Source organism: Penicillium roqueforti, assembly GCF_015533775.1.
Source record: "Penicillium roqueforti strain LCP96 04111 chromosome Unknown scaffold_05, whole genome shotgun sequence".
Classification (NCBI taxonomy): Eukaryota; Fungi; Ascomycota; class Eurotiomycetes; order Eurotiales; family Aspergillaceae; genus Penicillium; species Penicillium roqueforti.
This window is the reverse complement of record NW_024067569.1, coordinates 348285-367241: the sequence shown is the minus strand read 5'-3', so window position 1 is coordinate 367241 and position 18957 is coordinate 348285. Positions and strand designations below refer to the sequence as shown.

At 50.5% G+C, this 18957-nt stretch overlaps 6 protein-coding genes across 6 annotated transcripts; 4 read left to right on the top strand and 2 right to left on the bottom strand.

The window, feature by feature from the left end:
- Nucleotides 1-480: 480 nt before the first annotated feature.
- On the top strand, nt 481-2979 carry LCP9604111_3329 (WD repeat PLAP family protein; the record flags this gene model as incomplete). The annotated part of the gene is made up of 3 exons (XM_039070905.1): nt 481-528; nt 616-1069; nt 1124-2979. The coding sequence occupies 3 exons, from the start codon at nt 481-483 to the stop codon at nt 2977-2979; spliced, it is 2358 nt and encodes a 785-aa protein (XP_038930596.1).
- Nucleotides 2980-3172: 193 nt separating this feature from the next.
- LCP9604111_3328 (NADHX epimerase) lies at nt 3173-4116 on the bottom strand (the record flags this gene model as incomplete). The annotated part of the gene is made up of 5 exons (XM_039070904.1): nt 3173-3604; nt 3674-3768; nt 3825-3890; nt 3946-4054; nt 4105-4116. 5 exons carry the CDS (start codon nt 4114-4116, stop codon nt 3173-3175), a joined length of 714 nt encoding a protein of 237 aa, XP_038930595.1.
- A 328-nt stretch (nt 4117-4444) lies between these two features.
- LCP9604111_3327 (mitochondrial 37S ribosomal protein bS16m) lies at nt 4445-5045 on the top strand (the record flags this gene model as incomplete). Its single annotated transcript, XM_039070903.1, has 3 exons — nt 4445-4521; nt 4660-4852; nt 5001-5045. 3 exons carry the CDS (start codon nt 4445-4447, stop codon nt 5043-5045), a joined length of 315 nt encoding a protein of 104 aa, XP_038930594.1.
- Nucleotides 5046-6791: 1746 nt separating this feature from the next.
- Nucleotides 6792-8594, top strand: LCP9604111_3326 (uncharacterized protein; the record flags this gene model as incomplete). The annotated part of the gene is made up of 1 exon (XM_039070902.1): nt 6792-8594. The coding sequence occupies one exon, from the start codon at nt 6792-6794 to the stop codon at nt 8592-8594; it is 1803 nt and encodes a 600-aa protein (XP_038930593.1).
- A 1438-nt stretch (nt 8595-10032) lies between these two features.
- Nucleotides 10033-11414, top strand: LCP9604111_3325 (mitochondrial 37S ribosomal protein mS45; the record flags this gene model as incomplete). The annotated part of the gene is made up of 2 exons (XM_039070901.1): nt 10033-10515; nt 10731-11414. 2 exons carry the CDS (start codon nt 10033-10035, stop codon nt 11412-11414), a joined length of 1167 nt encoding a protein of 388 aa, XP_038930592.1.
- Nucleotides 11415-11657: 243 nt separating this feature from the next.
- LCP9604111_3324 (class I SAM-dependent methyltransferase) lies at nt 11658-13190 on the bottom strand (the record flags this gene model as incomplete). The annotated part of the gene is made up of 9 exons (XM_039070900.1): nt 11658-11694; nt 11751-12212; nt 12278-12433; nt 12494-12604; nt 12664-12674; nt 12740-12779; nt 12830-12840; nt 12905-13001; nt 13054-13190. The coding sequence occupies 9 exons, from the start codon at nt 13188-13190 to the stop codon at nt 11658-11660; spliced, it is 1062 nt and encodes a 353-aa protein (XP_038930591.1).
- Between the last annotated feature and the right edge of the window lie 5767 nt (nt 13191-18957).

Genomic DNA, 18957 nt, shown 5'->3' with positions numbered 1-18957 from the left:
TCTCACCGTCCTTTCACTGCAGTGAATCAAGTTGAAATGTTTGTTTGTTGTTCCATAACGAGGAAAGGAATCAAATTGGGGTTTGTGAATCTTCTATGTTGATGTGATCCTTAGATTGGCTAACTGGAGGAGAGATGGCTGTCCACTATGTTGTAGATGATTCCAAGCTTGCCCGAGGATTCACTAGTTAGTATGATAGACGAATGAGTCACTTGAGGACCACCTGAGCATGTCCTTGCCTACTGTAGGTAGGGCTAGTACTTGATAAGTAAGACCTCGTGTTCTAGCAGGTTCCCCGAATGGCGTTACCGCCCACGTGATATGACCATTGATGCTTCGGCGGGGCGATCCCCCGGAACGACTAAAGGACAACAACATCCAGGGGAGCTTGATTGATCGTTAAGTCTGCGGTGATACCCTTGAATTATTTCTTCTTTGGATTCCTCTTTCTTCACGATTTCTTCCCTCAAAGTTTTATGTATGCCTGACTTCAAGCTCTCCGCAACTTTGGAGGGCCACGGCGATGATGTAAGGCTCCTGGTCCAGGCGTCTGTACCGACGCCATTGACCGCACCAAACCAGACAGACTACTCACATTATTTTGGCCTAATCTAGGTTCGCGCTGTGGTCTTCCCAAATCCAAATGTCGTCCTTTCGGCCTCTCGTGATGCAACAGTTCGGCTCTGGAAGCTCGTCTCCACTTCACCTCCCGCATACGACTATACCATCGCTGCACATGGCGGCGCTTTCATCAACAGCTTAGCCTACATCCCCCCCACACCCGAGTTCCCAGAGGGCCTTGTACTTTCGGCTGGACAAGATGCAATAATTGAAGCCAGGCAGCCTAGTAAGAGTGCAGAAGATAATGCAGATGCTATGCTCCTAGGTCACGGCCACAATGTCTGTTCTCTAGATGTGTCTCCGGATGGCAAATGGGTTGTTAGCGGCAGCTGGGATTCCACGGCCCGTCTATGGAAGGTCGGCAAATGGGAGTGTGATGTCGTACTGGAGGGGCATGAGGCAAGCGTCTGGGCCGTGCTGGCCTATGACGAGAACACAATAATCACGGGTATGCTAGCTTCATGTCGCCCTAACAAATCCGACAATGCTAACATCACCGCAGGCTGCGCTGACAAAATGATTCGGATGTTTAATACCTCGGGAACCCTACTCGGAAGCGTACAGAACTCCAACGATGTCGTCCGAGCCTTGTGCAAGCTTCCTGCCTCGAACCCTACAGGGGCTCACTTTGCCTCGGCCAGCAATGATGGAATCATTCGTCTTTACACACTGCAGGGTCAACTTGTCGCCTCTCTGCATGGTCATGAAAGCTTTATCTACTCCCTTGCTGCGCTCCCGTCTGGCGAGCTGGTGAGCTCTAGTGAAGATCGCACCGTGAAGATTTGGAACGGGACCCAATGTGTGCAGACAATAACACATCCCGCAATCTCGGTGTGGAGTGTCGCAGCTTGCAGTGAGACCGGTGATATCGTCACTGGTGCTAGTGACCGCATTGCTCGTGTTTTCAGCAGAAGCCCTGACCGTCATGCAGCCCCGGAGGCCATACATCAGTTTGACCAGGCCGTCAAGGAGTCGGCTATCCCAGAGCAGCAAGTGGGTAAGATTAATAAAGAGGAGCTACCTGGTCCGGAATTTTTGAAAGAAAAGTCCGGAACCAAGGAAGGCCAGGTCCAGATGATCCGAGAGCCTGGTGGTACCGTGAGCGCCCACACCTGGTCATCAGCAACACAGGAATGGATTGCCATCGGTATGGTAGTGGACTCGGCTGGAAGCAGTGGTCGAAAGACCGAATATCATGGTCAGGATTACGACTACGTCTTCGATGTTGACATAGAGGATGGAAAGCCTCCGCTGAAACTACCATACAATGCCTCGCAGAATCCATATGAGGCTGCCACCAAGTTTATTGGAGACAATGAACTCCCTATGACCTATCTGGACCAGGTTGCCAACTTTATCACTCAGAATACCCAAGGTGCCACTATTGGGCAGTCTCAGGAACCCGCAGGCTCTGATCCTTGGGGCTCAGACCGACGTTACCGTCCTGGAGACGCCGCAGCGGCTGAAGAGTCTCGGCCACCTGCCCCCGAGTCGCGCCCTAAGGTGCTCCCTCAGAAGATCTATCTCTCCATCCGCTCGGCAAATCTTAAAGTTATCACGAAGAAGCTTCAGGAATTGAACGCGCAACTCGTGTCTGATGGATCAAAGGACGTGGCTTTGAGCCCCTCGGAGGTGGAAACGGTTGTCTCCTTGTGCGGCCAGCTCGAATCTTCCAAACAACTCCAACTTTCACCCGAGGTTGAATCTGGAGTGCCATTGATCCTGAAGATCGTTACAACCTGGCCTGCCGCCAATCGACTCCCCGGCCTAGATATTCTTCGTCTACTCGCGGCCGCTGCGCCATTTACAGCATCCGCCGAGTACAAAGACGAAAATGTCGTGTCGGGTGTGATATCCAGCGGTGTTTTTGAACCTCCTCTTAACGTCAACAATGCAATGCTCGCAATGCGAACATTTGCTAACCTATTCGAGACGACTGCCGGCCGTGATCTCGCCATGAGCTCATTTGATCAGATCCTGGCAGGAGTGAAAACTGCTTTGGCTAGCAGCGGACAATCACCGAACCGCAACCTCACAATCGCCATCACAACACTCTACATCAACTTTGCAGTTTATCTTACCTCCGAAGGTAGAGACCAATCTCCAGAATCCGCAGAACGAGGTCTGGTCCTCCTAGAGGAACTAACTCAGATCATTTCTGGAGAGAAGGACTCAGAGGCGGTTTACCGAGCACTAGTCGCGCTCGGCACACTGGTGACAGCGCTTGGAGAGGAGGTTAGGAGCGCTGCTACAGAAGTCTACGAGGTTAAAGGTGTTCTTGCGAGAGCCTCGGCCTCTGGTCCTGGAAAGGAGCCGCGCATCAAGGGCATTATTAGCGAGATCCGGGAGGCTCTCTAAGAGTGCGTGCTATTTTTTTTATTCGGTATGCGCAGATTAGAGATGCATTCCTTCCTAACGACGACAACGCGATTCCCAACAAAGGCAATTCATATCCTCATTTTCCACTTCACGTAGATACATCATAGATGTTTCCTTATTTTTGAATCAACTAGCATTCTGAATCATTCATTCTAAATCATTCACTACTCCCTTACAATCTGCCCTCCGCATCAACCCCAATCTCCAAAACCTGATCAACGCCCTGATACTTGGGCAAATCAAGCCCATACTTATCAGTAATGTTCTTCGTCAAAAACCTACCACCGATAAAATGCCTGCCGTGATAAAATGCCACGCACGGCTTAGGTGCAGACAAACTGATCAACGCATGCGGCATGAACTTCGCACCGGGTCCTTCCTTCGGTGGTCCGGTCTGGATATCCCATGAGCTGGGCGCATCGACACTCAGCACCGGGACATTGGCGGACTCGATTTGCGAGACGATTTTGTCGAATGGATCACGCAATGGTCCGCCGAAGGAGAAGCCGAAGATGGCGTCGACCAGGAAGTCTGCCGTCTTCAGGGCTGGTTCAAAGTCGTCAACGAAGGGGACTGAGAGGTTATGCAGTTGGGTTTTGAGGCGCTGGCTTGGGTTAGATTTTCTTCTTTTTTTTTTTTGCTTCTACGATCCTTCTGGTTTGGGATTGCGTACTTCGTAAAGCTCCTTTTTGCCCTGCTTTGGGTAGTACAGAGACGGGGTGTAGCCGAATTGGGCTAGGTGGCGAGTTGCTACGAGACCATCCCCGCCTGGTGGTTTGTTAGGTTGCTGTTGCTCGAATGGCAAGGTTGGAGATGCTTCTCACCATTGTTGCCTGGTCCGCAGACGACTAGAACTTTCTTGCCTGCGCTTGGGGGGTGGACCCTCCAGACTAGTTGCTTGTATCAGTATGGCCCGACTACATGCTCGAGATTGATGGTTCTGACCGGCTTCCGCGACAGAGAGGCCTGCTAGCTCCATCAACTGGTCCAGAGACCAGCCGCCGACCTCCATGAGGTCTTTGTCAAGTGATGCGGCATCTTTGGCTGAGATTGCCTAGGAACATGGTTAGGTTTTGAGATGGAGCTAATATCAGACAACTATACCTTCAACGACATTATTGCTGGTTTACTGTAGCGACGAATGGAGGGAGGTAGACGGATACGGGCGAATGTAGACCGGATCATGTAAGTACTTTAGATATAGTCTTTCGACTAAATGAGCAATTGACAGAAAATGTGTAAATCAAAATGACAGCCAGCTCAAGAGTAGATCTACTGAGGGTCCTCACGTCATTACATCATACATCATATGGGCGCTAATCCATATTTGGCTCCATCGGATCAACAATAATTCCGGCCTAGAACTTTTGCGGAGGGCAGACGGGATCATCAAAAGAACAGTCTTGCGCTCTCCCAATTGAAACAGCATAACGCACCCGCCAAGATGGTTCTCCGGATTCGACTCGCCCGCTTTGGCAACAAGCACAACCCTTTCTTCAACATCGTCGTTGCGCAAGCTCGGTACGTGGTCTTTCCCCCGTGAATGGATACCCCCGATACGCCCGGCCTCCAACGCCAAACACGGACGTTGTCAGGCCAAGGAGTGCTTCAATTGTGCACATATCTAAGATGAACTGAAATTGACCCTATGATCTTCAGCTCTGCCCGCGGCGCCAAGCCCCTCGAAGTCATCGGCACCTACAACCCCATCCCGAAACGTCCCACGAACTTGTATGATGAGAATACCGAAACCCGTCCATATAAGGAGATTGCCCTCGACCGGTCACGCGCCAAGTACTGGCTTGGTGTTGGTGCGCAGCCTAGTGATCCCGTCTGGAAACTGATGAGCATGGTAAGCACCCTTGTTTGTTTGATCCGTGAGAGTTTTGGGAATCAAGGATCTGGACGGCTATTGTCGGGCCTGCGTTTTAAGCAGATCACATGGACGGGGATTACGTTGTTATTATACGGACTGCTTTCTGACTCTTAACTTATCTTAGGCTGGCCTTGTTGCGCCCAAACCTACTACCTTTCACAAAGCTTGATTCCGACTCTTTGATACTGTGTCTTTCCATGGTTTTCACCTCCGACATTCTTTGTGTACTCGGACGGCCACCATCCGGGAATTTCAAGGCATGGTACTATCAGAAGTCGCGCAGTGTTTCTTTATTCTTTCCTGATTTGGCATTTTTGGCGTTATTGAGTTGCCTTGTGAGAACCTCTGTATATTAAGTGGCAGCCTGACTGCTCTGAGTCTACGCGGTAGATGAGCCGCATGAATATCTACTGATATGACTTGAATTTGTCTAGGCGGCACATACTTCGGACCGAGGTAGCCTATACCTTTCCAGCATACTTTCCATAAACTGCTCATATATTGTTGAGTCATGAGGTACATAGATGCTACTAAACCACACTCGACTAGGTAAATCTTAAATGGATCGGATAATACCCTTGGAACCCGATCGTATTTGTCAGTAAACCTGAAAGTCAAAACATTTGACGCGCCTATGACCAGTTCAGGCACGTTGTGAAGAAGTAGGTGCTAGTAAAGCCCCTAAACAGCGGCTTCTCTCCACGGCCCAACCAAATGAACTATCGGCCGCTCGATAAGCCCGAGTCATTTCCCTGTCGCAGCCAATCCCATCTGTTGCCGGGGTTGGGCCCGTGGCAATTGGTCGATGACCCTGGAGGATCACCGGGTTTTGACTTTTTAGATTCCATGGGCGTACAACGTATGCGGTGACTTTTATTATTATAAAATGGGTTGGATATGTGATGTACGTGGTGATATGTCTCATGAGGTAGTCGATATCGAGCCGTTGGCTATTGCAATCTGGGCTGGTTGAAGTAGATATACAGTATCCAAGGTTCCAATAATCGGTATTGTATTGACTTGGTACCAGCTTAGGGTTGCCTATCCGAGTCTACATTCAATAAACATGCACCTAGTATATGTGTGTCTCATTTCAAAGAGCCCCATCGCGTGCAGAGCCGGGGAACGGTAAGCCGCTTAGGCACTGTACTTGCATGGCCGGTGCTCAGCGATATATTCATGATCCACCGATCTTCAGAGAACAGAAAAAGAAAAGAAAGAAGAGAAACAAAAACCGGGGCATTCCACAGTCACCACCGGTCACCTCGGGGCACGCACTGGGCCAGTGTCTGCATGCGGTCGGTTTCTAGGGCCAAAGGTGTAAGACGGCGTAAAATTGAGTCCAGATTGTGTAAAGAGTGTGACCAGGTACTGTCATATACCTGGGAGTACATGCAGTCACGGGCAGACATGCATAGAACCCCATGTACCGCTCTGGTCACATACCGGTTCCCCATTGAGTCGCGTCGTGAAGGGCAGATCCATGGATCTGGCACTGGTGGACTGGCACTCGACCGTTCCGGACTCTTTTCTTCCCCCCCCTCCCCTGCACTCTCCTTCATCCCCTCCTTTCAACCCTTTTCCCTGCATCCATCTTACCATTCGTGTCAATTTCCATCTTTATCTCAATCGTTTTCAAAGCGCTCATACCTGTCGCAAATCCGATGAGACACCATTCGAGTGCACTCGACTTTCGATCGAATCGCTAATCGCCTTCGCCTTCCTTCATTTCTGTCGTTGCATCGCGCTTGGTGTACGGTATCTTGTCGCATTACCGATCACTGCCCCGACCTCCGACTGTCAAAACCCTGCGACTCCTTTTTTCTTCATTAGGACTATCTTCCCCCTGTGTGATCGCGAAACCCTAGAAAAGGCGAAAAAAAAAAAATCCAATTTTTTTAAATCTCGTGGAGGGATGAGCGGCAGCTCTAGCCAGTCCACTCGTACGAGTCCCGGCTCTTTTGGAACTACGCAGCTCACAGAGTCCGTGTCATCCGGTTCGCCCCCACAGCAGTCACTCCCTTCTTCGCAGGTGCCTTTGACGGCTCAGCATGCGATGTCGACCGACGTGTACAGTCCGAATGCGTCGCAACCGCCTTCATCTATGAATCCATCTTTCTCATACCCTTTCTCCCCTATCGGTACAACAGCTTCATTCGATACCAACATGCGCTTAGGCGATAACGATCGCAACCTCCAGGGTCTAAATGGCCTGAATCGCGGAAACGGAGGCGCCATTCTCATGCGCAAACTGCCGCGAAATACGAGCCGCGAAGCCCTGCGCAGCATGCTTCTCTTCGCCAAAGACTTTGTCGACGCCGACTTTGTCACCTTGGACCTGCCCGAGGATGATGGGTTCTTGACTGCGATCGCGCGATTCATTACTTTGCCAGCCGCCGAAGAGGCCAGATCACTCCTCGATGGCAAGCCGAACTCCAAAAACGACGCCAACATGGTCGTCGAGATGTACCCCGGTCCGATGGGCGCGAATCTGTCCAACACCCGCCGTAACACCATCGATCACACCGCCACCCGTGCGTTAATGGGTGCCTCGAACGGTCCCCTAGCGCGTCAATCCTCGCGCTTTAACGGCACTTTCCAAAGTTTGGAGAGGCTATCCAACGCCAACCCCAATCAGGCTATTGGCGAAGGACTTCCTCCGACCTCCGAATCGCGCATGCATAGCCTTTTCTCCCCACAATCTCCGATCGGAAATGGCATTGATAACCTTCCACGCATAACTGGGAAGTCTATGATCGATGAGGACCCGGACGAGGAGACGGGCGAGCTGCTCAAGGATCCGGTGGGCTATGCGGAGAACGGCCATTCTTCCAATATCTCCGCTGGGCGCCGAGCGACCAACCCTCAAATCCCGACCAACCGCTTTGCCAATATGTCCCTATCAACCAACATGTCCTCGCCACCTTTGCAGAACTACCCTGGAGGTGGCGCGCAACGCATGGGCGGTGGAACACCCACATCTGGATACCCGAACCAAGGCCATGGTTACCCATACAACGCTCAGCATACCCCACGCCACAGCCTGCCTGCTGCGAACCCGAATGACCTGAATCCTCCTTGCAACACTTTGTACGTCGGCAACTTGCCGCCAGACACCTCCGAGGAAGAACTCAAGGCCCTTTTCTCCAAACAACGCGGGTACAAACGACTCTGTTTCCGAAACAAGCAGAACGGACCCATGTGCTTTGTGGAATTCGACGAGGTCGCCATGGCAAGCAAAGCACTCAATGAGCTGTACGGCTACAAGCTGTCAAACAGTGTCAAGACTGGCATCCGTCTCAGCTTCTCAAAGAATCCGTTGGGTGTGCGCTCTGGTCAACCCGGCAGCATGAACTCATCCAACTCGCCCTCTGGGCAGGGCGCAGTCCCCGGAGGCAGCAGCTTGAGTGGAATCCACAACAACATGTTCTCGGCCGTCAACGGCCCTCCTCCCGGACTGGCAGCACCCCCTGGTCTTGGCATGCCCATGCCTGCGCCTCCGATGCGCAATGGCACCTCCATGCACAACCCCGTCAATCCGCATGCTCAAATGATGGGCAATACTTCATACAACCCGAACTCGGGCCTGGGAATCCGAAACGGAGCCAATTCCATGATGATGTCGCCGCCGCCCCCTCCTAATTCCGGCGGCAACAATCCGACACCGAACCTGAACGGCTATAATTCCTTTTACCCTGACTACATGATGGGTCGCTAAGCCCATCCAAGCGTTATATTAAGATAATGCCCGGCATGTTTGAACGAACTGGGATATCTGGCGCATTTGGGGATCTTCGTTTCGTGAGCTAGATCAGCATTCGGCGGCTGCATAACTCTCGGGAGTACTGTTTCGGATTTGCTTTCTGTTTTTTTCTCTTCTTTTCTGCCAGTGCTTTTCTTGGCTTTCGTATTTCTGTTGCATGGGAACCTGGGCGCTCTCACATTCCTTTTTGTGTTAATTCGTTTCATTGGGAGGATTGCATTTCAGGTCATTGCCAAACTTGTATTCTTATCTGGTCGGCGCGAGGCGCTCGAGAGCGCATGTTAGTTTCTGTCGGCCATTGCGTTTTGTTCACACCTTCATACCCTCTTGATTTCTTGCTTTTATTCTCGTTTATCTCGCTCGTTACCTTGATTCGATAAGCAATGCACACTAATGCGTGTTTGCTGTATGCCTACCCAGGATCTATACGAGCTGTTATCTACTTTATTCCGTGATTCCCCCTGTTTGTTACATCTATCCCCTGGATCTTTCTCGATGCATCGTCTGCGTGGATCGGAAAGGATTTCGCTGATTTACTTGCTTTATCTATTGCAATGCGTGTTTATTTCTATGCAAGTACGAAGGAAGGGTCTTATGTGGCTTTCTTTGACTTCTCTTCTAATATCTCTCTACTCAAATGGCATGAGCGCGAAAGGACATGACATCGGCTCACCTCGACCACATATTGTCCCAGGCGTTCGCGTTGGTTTTATTTCTCTGCCATATTCTTCCTGTCTCGGCGGAGACAAAGGCGTCCGGTCCATGCATTTGCTCGACAGCTCCTCTACATCTTGCTTGCATTGCCACTCGTTTTGCTTTGGGTCTGGCTTACTCTGATTTTCCAGGAGAAGAATGGAAGCGTGGCGTGTCTATTTTTTTTAGTCTTCTTCTTATCCCGTCTTGCTCGGGGGTATGATACCGATACATTTGCTTCGATCTGTACTTGATACAATGAACTGGTTCCAGTGAATCTGGAGAATGAACTCATTAATCCTTTCATAATAATGTTAGTCTGTAAGAGCTATCATGGACTTTTGAACTCCTTTGGCCACTTTTCGTATATTTTAGGATCTGTGAAGTCGACCTTGGAAGGCTTTCACCGTAAGATTAGGTAGATACATATACTCAGGTGTCCCAATATACTCCGTACAGTATGAGAAGATGTTTACTTCTGTACATATTCAGTGGGGATAGGTCACGTGATGACACTACCGAGAGAAGTTTCTTCGCCTAGACACCTACACTTCCCGCTCCAACCCGACAATCTCCCATCCGCAATTGTTGCTGCAAAAGGGTCAATGGCAGCTGGAACTCCTTGATTATTATTATCCAGCGTCTTCCATTCAGTTCGACATCAAAGTTTCCCTCCCATTCACCCATCATATCCTCCAAGATGCCACCCCGGATGCAGAGCCGGAGTGTGTCCAACACCCTTCTTCCCTACCTCACAGCTACCTCCTCATCCTCACTCTCTTCCATTCCTTCATTATCCTCTTCATCATCACAATGTCTTTCGCGCCAATTTTCTGCCACGGCAGCACCACAGGCACAGACCAAGCTTCGTCGGCAAATGTTCGAATGGCTCAACACTGAAGGAGCCGTTTTCAAGCATCACGTCCCTGGCGAAACCAACTATCTGACTCGGTTAAAACAGCGCGGCCCCGAAACTTCCTCAGATGCTTCCCGTCCGTTCCCCAACAATTCAAGTTTCATCAGCGAGCCTATCCTCAGTGAGGAGCTACGGAATGAGGTCTATCACCGCGTTGTTGAACAGAAGATGAGTCTTCGCGCTGTCAGCGTACATCTTGGAATTGATATGAAGCGTATTGCTGCTGTCGTGAGGTTGGTAGAATTGGAGAAGAGACAACGCGCGCAGGTAAGACCATTTTCCCTTCTGCTGTTCCCCTTTCCCCTTTCCTTTCGGACCCTGCTTCGACCCTCCACGCATATGATGAGTCACAAAAAATCGATTAGTCTTGAAGACACCCACATGGTTAAACCTTACTTTTTGAACTGAACTGTGTTACCTTACATTTTGGATTCCTATCACCTTTTATTTGGTCGCTTGAGAACTGACGAATCTCAATTCAGGGTAAACCCCTAGCACTGCCATATGCCCGGGCCATCCACGAGATGGTCCCCACCACACCCCTCGCCCAGCAAGGCGAGCGTCAAGAATACCATGAACCCATCAACGACCTCCCCGCCCATCCTTTGACAGGTTCCCAAATCTTCTACCCAGTTCCCGAATCCCGCTCCTTCACCCGTGTCGAGGCTGGTCGCGTCTTCTCCGGCGCCCCAGCAATGGAGCACTCCGAGGCCGCGGAAATCTCCCACCCCTCCGACCTGGCCGAAAAGATCATCGAGGACCCCAACTCCATCGCCTGGGTTGGCAAGGGCGCCAACGCTCGCCAAATCCTGCAGCCTGCTGACGTGCGCATTCCTCACCCTCACATGGTTGCTCTGGAGCGCGACCGCCTCGCGCATCCCAACGAGCGTCTGGCCGTTTCAGAAAAGCAGTCCAAGAGACTCAAGCGTCAGGACGCAATTGAGAAGGAGCGTCGTGAGCGCTTGCAGGCTCGCCGCGAGAAGAAGCTGACTGTTGTCTCTCCCGAGGACTCGCGCTTCGACTACCGTATCAAGGATACTATCTACACTCCGGAGACGACTGGCGCTGATGGCCGTGGTTCGAAGGCTGTTGGTCGTCGGTACGGTGTGCCTCACCGCGACCGCACACGCGGCGAAATCAAGATTCCTACCCGTGTGGAGGCTTGATTTATTTGAGATGGTCCCTTCAAGGACTGTTTCTTGTTTTTTTGTGTTTTTCAGCAACTTTTTCGGCTACGGCCTTTGTAATTTTAGTATGCATACTCATCCAAGGATGTATGATGGAGGATGTCGCTTATGTACTATAACCGGATGATGTCGAACTCTTTCCATTTCAGTCACCTCTTGCCGCTTTTACCACTCGAGTACAACTGGTGAGCCTTACATAATCACCTCTCTACGGGGATAATATTAAGAGTGAAGAGGCTTTCTCCCATAGACCGCCACTCTGCTCATAATTAGTACTCGTACCCAGGCCATTAAAAGGGGATACGTTAAACCCACGTCTGAACATAAGCATGCAACTTCTTATCCCGCAACTCCCGCTTAACAACCGCATTATGAATCTTCGCGACATCGGCACTCCAGCCCAGCACCTGCGTATACAAGCGCAACGAATAAGAATCAATAGCCTGCTGCAACTGCACAGCCTGGTACTTCCCCAACGCCTTCAGGTGCGGATCGCGCGGCCAAGGCGAGAACGGCAGCGCGTAGACCGACAAGCGCACGTCCTCAAAGCCCGCCGCGATCATCCAGTCCTTGAGCTTGTGGTAGATGTTCAGCTCGCGGCCGCTCTTCTCGCCGGCGAAGTTCACTGCCTGTTGCCATTCCATGAGCGCGGAATCTGATTTCAGCGTGCCGTCGTCGCTGCGGGCCCAGACGGCGCTCTCGTGCGATTCGAAGTACCCGCCTGGTTTGAGGTGGTCGTAGATTTGGTGTATAAACCCCGGCCAGTCGGCTACGCATCTGCGTGGTGTGTTAGTGTTACTCTCGTTAGTATAGACCGCGAATGCGGTAATGATATCAGTTACCCTGCTAGGCATCGTGCGTGGATGAAGTCGAAGTGGTTTCGTTCGTACTGCCATTCGCTTTCGAAGTCCTCCATGATGAACTCGATGTTCGGGGCTACCCAGATCGGCTGGATAGGGCTGATGTCATTCCCAATGACGTGGGCGCTGGGGAATTTCCTATAGTCTGGGGTTTAGTCTTGCCGTATATAAAAATGGACGATGAAGGGTTTCACATACTCGGCAATGTCCATAGCCCAAATGCCCGTTCCCGTTCCTAGGTCAAGGATGTTCTGCGGTGATGATGTGATCGGGGCATTGTAGAGCTCTCCTCCTAGCAGCATCAGCCATCTGCGCCGCTTGGTTAGCCACATTCGTTCGGTCGTTCGGGAATGCGTTGCTACACGGACATGTGATGTGTCTGAAGAAAGAGTCAGTGTGTGCACATGGAAAGTCATTAGTTAGTTAGGGATGGCAGCGTCTTACCAGATCCATTCGATCCTGCTCCTCCTCGTCATTCGGCATCCTAACTCGGTCAGCCTCTACCTAGAGGAACGTATGAAAGTGTGCAAGTACATATAACCTCCCTAGTCGTCGATCGATTGGTCATTGAAGCTTAGTACGAATGGTATGTATGTATGGACTACTTACCGAGCGGGTACTGCAATACCGCCGACCATTTTCATACTCGAATTCCAGCACGCTCTCCGACAGGGAGGTGAGATCGGACAGCTCGTCGTCGAATTCACTGTTAGTGTCCTACAAGTCGGTTAAATTCCCGGTGTCGCGATGGGCCAGACGGTCGAGTGAGTCTACATCCGTCGCCAAAAATGTCGACCGCGATTGGAGCCGCGTTGACAGGGGTCTGCGTGTCAGGCTCGGCGTTGATTGGGGGTACGGATGGGGCTCGTTCGGATGAGGAAGTATCAGAAACCATTATGATGGGAAAGGAGAGCAAAAGCAACGGCGAAATTTCTAGAGGAAACAGCGCTGGATAAATAAAATCTATTGCCCTTTTCTAACAGCCTCGCTTGCCGATTCATTCGACGCGAGTGGAGGGCTTTTGGGTTTTATCCAAACTGTCGGGTTCAAAGGAGACGGGGACTTTGGATCTATCGTGCATTCTGTCGCCTCTCAATTTGCTGATTGCCAATGGGAATCACTGGAAGAGGTTGGCAATCAAACTCCACTCCACATGTCGTTGTCTTTGAACCCATTGGTTCACTGGTTAATATCGAGGTGGCCCTTGACAAAGAATAACGGGTCTTGGTGCTTCACTATGATGGGTTTAAGGTCTACCGGTCCCACGTGACAGCGTGCTCAGCTTTACTCGGGAGCGGAAAGCGGCATGGTCTCAGCACTAAAACGGAAGGTACCCGGACATTGTATGCCTCGTCTTTGTACATGGATATCTCTAGGACTGAAGATGTCTGAGGTTTTTAATCTATTGTACTGGAGTAATCGCAGTTATTTCAAACTCTTTATCTTACTGTTCTGGTGGTCATGCCAATTACTTATTTGCGTTCCTACTATATATAACCAATAAACACTTCGCTAATGTCATACATAATTCATTCCCTAACCAATTCTACAAGCTCGAAGGAAACAAAACAAGAACTCGAAAACATATAAACCCGAAGATATCAAAATCACAATGCACAGCGCTTCGCCAAGATAAAATCAAATATAAAGAGCGACAGATATGACCAGCAGATCCCGCTGTTCCATCCAGCCTCCATTCCTCCCATTCTCAGTATTAGTCAGATACTAGCCAACTCTCAACGAGCCTCCCCGACAGATCGACAGCGTCGTCTTCTCGCCCCAACCCATCCAGAGATCGCATCGGACTCAGAGTCGTCTTCCTTGGAAGAAGTCTGGAAAATAGAGCCGAGTGAGGCGAGGGCACTCTGGAGCCATGAAGTAGTAGCAGGGGAGGCTGGGGCAGATGGCATATTTGCTGACTGCATGGTCGAGCTGGGTGAGGGGTGAGATAGTGAGATAGTGAGATGGCGAGATGGCGAGATGCGGGGTTTATAGTTTGTGGTTGGTAGTTTGCGAGAGGAGGTCTTTGGTAAATGGTATGGTACCTGGTCTGGAAGACAATGATAGACGATAGACAATAGACTGGTATGTAGGATGTATGTAGGGGTTGGAATGTAAGATAGAGAGAAGTTCAGGGGGTCAGCTTATGGTATTTAAGGAATCGAAGACAATACGAACATCACATGCGAACAATGCTCAGGGAGACGACAAAGCCCGGATCTGGATCACCTGCATAAGTACCCAAATCCGGGCTTCGTATTATTTGCTTTCAACGGTTCCCCGGGTTGCTTCTCCTACTTCGGCCATGCTGCTTTCTCTTGATTGGTGATGTGATCATCGCATTGTACAGATTTACGTATTGATTCGGCCTTGCACATAGGGCTTGTTATGCGATCGTCGCATTGGAGCAACGGCTATTGGACGAGTCTTTGCCTTGAGAGGTGTTGTACTGCGTTGGATGCGAGCGGATCTGAAAAGAGTACATTGTATACAATGTAGGCTCTTGGTTATTTGCGACATTTTTGTCTCGGTCCTTCGGGAGTATCGTGAGACTTACATATGTTAGTAGAGATAGACAGAAGCCATACATCGTATAATTTCAAATGGCTAGTGTATCTGCATGGATCATCACCCCTCAAATAATTAGTGAGATAAGTACAAGGTAGGAGAATACACCAAGGCCTCCAGCCGGCAGTCGGAAACAAAGAAAATTATACATTGAAGAATAAAAGCATGGACATCTCGTTCGTGTATATGAGGATGTCCATTGCATAGAAGTTGTATGCAAAAGTAAATATCGGTAGACAAAAGAAGCCAGCCACAAAGGCAATGTGAGCGGCAGACGCGTATGCATCGCAAAATAACAAAATATATCCATATGGCCAAAAGAAGATCCACGAGGAAAACCATGCACCGGGTCTGAGGACCTCGAAGTGAAGTGCATGCCACCATGACAAAAATATGAAAGTATAGGAAAAGAGACGTTGCTATACGGGGTATTCAATGGGAGAGACAGAAAACCAAACCAAACAGGTTGAAAAAAAAGAGTGATGGGAGCGTGTACGGACCAAACAACCAAGGTATGGTAACTCATCCAAATACAGATCCGTCTTCATTCTTCATCAAGAGGCACGATCGTCGCATCACTGCCTGGCGCGCCGTCTCCTGATGTTGAATCTATACTGTCGAGACTTCCGCTACCCCATGAATCCTCCCGCATGATTTGCGCGGCTTCTGGTAGGGTTGGCTTGGTCTCGAAGTGATTGGACTTGTTAGCGGGCCGGGGGATCGAGGGCGATGGGGGATCCACCCGTGGCGGTTCTTTGCGGTAGCCACCTTGCATCGGGCTGGATGATGTATCAACAGTTGGCGAGGCGGCGCGAGGAGAATCCATGAACCCGCGCCATTTGCGCCAGCCTTCAAAGTCAATCAGGGCTTGCATGCAGCCCCATTCTGTAACCTTTTGCTCAAGCCAAGGGAATCCGACGGGCTATTCGAGACATGTTAGCATATTATTTGGAAGAATAAAATAGGAGATGATTTACCTTGGTCAAGAAATCATTGCAGCCAGCAGCCAATGCCTCATGTCGGTCACTTTGCAGACTGCTAGCTGTCAATGCGACAATAATGACTGGACTCCGGAACAGCGATAGATCTGACAAAGTGTCCTCTTCACTGACCGTACGGTGAAGCCCAGGTCTTCTCTCCGTCGCAGGCGTACTGGACGCGCTGAAGCGGCCAGAGGCTGTCTTCGGGAAGACACCAATGCCATTCAAGCGCTCCAAGCGCCGGATCTCCTTGGTGGCTTCCAGGCCGTTCATCACGGGCAACTGGATGTCCATCAGGACCAAATGGAATCCACCTTGTCGCCATTTTCGCACCGCCTCTTCGCCGTTCATTGCACACTTCCAGCGCACCTTCAACCTTTTCATAAAGGCCTCCAAAAGCTTCTGGTTGATGATATTGTCTTCCACGATGAGGACATTGATTGGCGGAACGGTGCCGTCAATCAACCCGCCAAACATAGCACCAGGAGAAGTGGCTGCTTTCGTTTTTCGCATCACGCGTGGTGATGCCGTTGCCGGGGGAGTGTGTGATTTCACCTGCGGAGACTCCACCGGCGGTGGTGCCGCGGGGGGTGTAGGCATTGAGGGAGGAGGAGCTGGGAGAGGTTGGGAATGAGGAGTAGGGCCAGTTTCTAGGCATGTCAGTGGCTATGTTAAGTAAAAAAAGTTTTTTAAACGTACCTGTTATACCGGGAGTTTGAGTGTTCTGGTTGTGAAGGATAGTGGGAGAATTTGTTCTGTGTCGTGTCAGAGGAGGTCGCTGATGCCGTGCCCTACGGCTGCCCGGAGATGGCAGTAAAGGAGCGACGCCAGTGTTGAGGATGGAAATTGACGGCGCATTGGCCGCTACTGATGGAGCTCCCGAGTGTGCAGACGGTGTTCCCGCGTTCACCTTGACCGGCGGCATGAGAGGAAAGTAATCGCCATGTTCGCCGGGTTCTGATTGGTGGTACTGGTACATTGAATGGCGCGGCGATGGCTTTGGGGTCCGCCGTGACGGGGCATCGATCACCAATGCTTCCTCGATGTTCTGTCCTCCAGGGTAGTATGCATCGAGTATAGATATTAGGATTTCCTCCGGGCTCAAGAGACGCTCAGTGAGACCTGGTCGATTCGAGCCCTCTCGTGGCAAAATTCGAATAGCAATATCAGGCGAGTCGAAGCTTCTCCCCAATGAATTCCCGTATTTCATGATGACATGGTCGCGTAGCTCATCTACCACCGCATCCTCTCTGCAGGGCACCAAGGTGGCCGAGCCACCGGGCCGTTTGACCCAAACCCGACGTGTGACCATCTCGCAAGGAACAACGGGCGTGAAACCACTAGGCTGGTCTCCCGAAGAAAAAACACTCGCGTCCAGTAGCCCACTAATCAGGTGGTGGTGTGTGTCTGGGAGAAGAGATTGCCGACGGATCGCAAGGCTCGGGCGCTTGCTTGAAGGAGGAAAGTAGGAGGTCGGAGGGCGATCATTCGTAGGCCACTCTGCAACAGTATGCAGGGTCGGAGTCAATGGAGTTTCGGGCAGGATTGGTGTCTGAGCTTTCAAGTGGGTGGATTGGAAGGAGGTGGTATCGGAATGCTGAGGAGTCGATAACGGAGGAGTTTCAAGGGGAGACGGGAGATCGCCCGAGATAGGAGTTGGCAAGGTAGAATTATATGGCTCGGTCAACGGCGTACAATTGCGAGTTCCTGTGTGAGGCTGTTCCGACGGCGCAGAAACGGAGGAACCCAGTTCCGGGTTTGTCCCTGGGGATAGGGGCTCCTGTACCTGAAGGATGCGAGAAGGAGTGATTTCATCCAAATGTTTCGAAGATGCGATGCTATAAGCTGGGGATTTGTTGGAGTCGAGAGGGCTCGAGGGGGGTTTTCGGTTGAAGTGGGCACTCGGATCTGCATCCGCTTTTGGAGATAATCGACCAAGCAACTTCGCCTTCAGACGTGATATCCGTTCCGTCATTGTCGAGTCTTCATGCCATTCTAAGACGATAGGGGGAGAAACCAGATTCTAGGTAACGGTTGTTCTCTGTCGATCGAGATAAAGACAATCTCGTACTTTTTCCGGTTCAGACACGTCAGTATAGACCAAGTCAGAGATGTCAAAGGTTAAAGAAGTTGAGAGGGGAAAGTAGCGACTTGGGCAGAGTCACGTTAGTTGCTGATCTCCCGGGCCAAAAAAAGCTATGGCCTTTTTAATATGCAAGGATTCGGGGGGTCCTTGGGCTTTTGGGGGGGGGAATTTTAGAGGATATATGAAAAAGTGTCTTGGATTAAAATTGGGCATCTCAATTGTTGGGTTTATTTTTCTGTTAGCGACGAGCATAGATATAGAGCTGAAATGTAGTATACCTAAGACCCTTGAGCTTGTATAGCTCGTCAACTACTCCTATACCTATAGCACTCTTATTGCAGAACCCCTTAGGTGGCCTGATCTTATCCAACAATCCAGATAACATAATACACGACACGATTCACGATTCACGATCTACAGATACCCCACAAAATAGCCTACGTGGCACGCCCAAAAGTACCAGAGCTAGCTAGACGCAGGGCCAATGGTTCTCAGCGTCACTGGAATATTCCGAAGAGCGGCATCTGGTGTTGCACTTAGTAGCAGGATATACCATCCATCTTGTCCTGTCGGTGGGGCGTAGAAGTTGATGTTGTCCTAGCTGCACATAACATATTTTCCATATGAAGTCCACACATTGGTTTGTGGTGTCGATGCGCTAGTCGTGTTTGTAGCAACTGTGTCTTTACTTGTCTGGCCACTTGGAGTAGTAAATATGACCGGACAAGCCATTGCGCCAGTATCCCTCAATCCAAGCAGATTGGTACTGGACGCCACACCAGCTGTGGTGAAAATGGCAGACTTGGTACTAGTTGAGGTAGTATCGGGGTGAGCAACCCAAGTGTTTTGGTTGTCACCAAACGTTACTGTGGCTAAATCGGACACTCATCTCGAGGACTCGGAGTTCAAGGCATACAAGAAAACGCAAACTTGTTGGTTGCATTTGACATGGCCAGATTATCGATCTGGGCTTGACCTGTTCGGCAAATGATTAACGTGATCCATTCATGGGCGAGATATGTTTACCA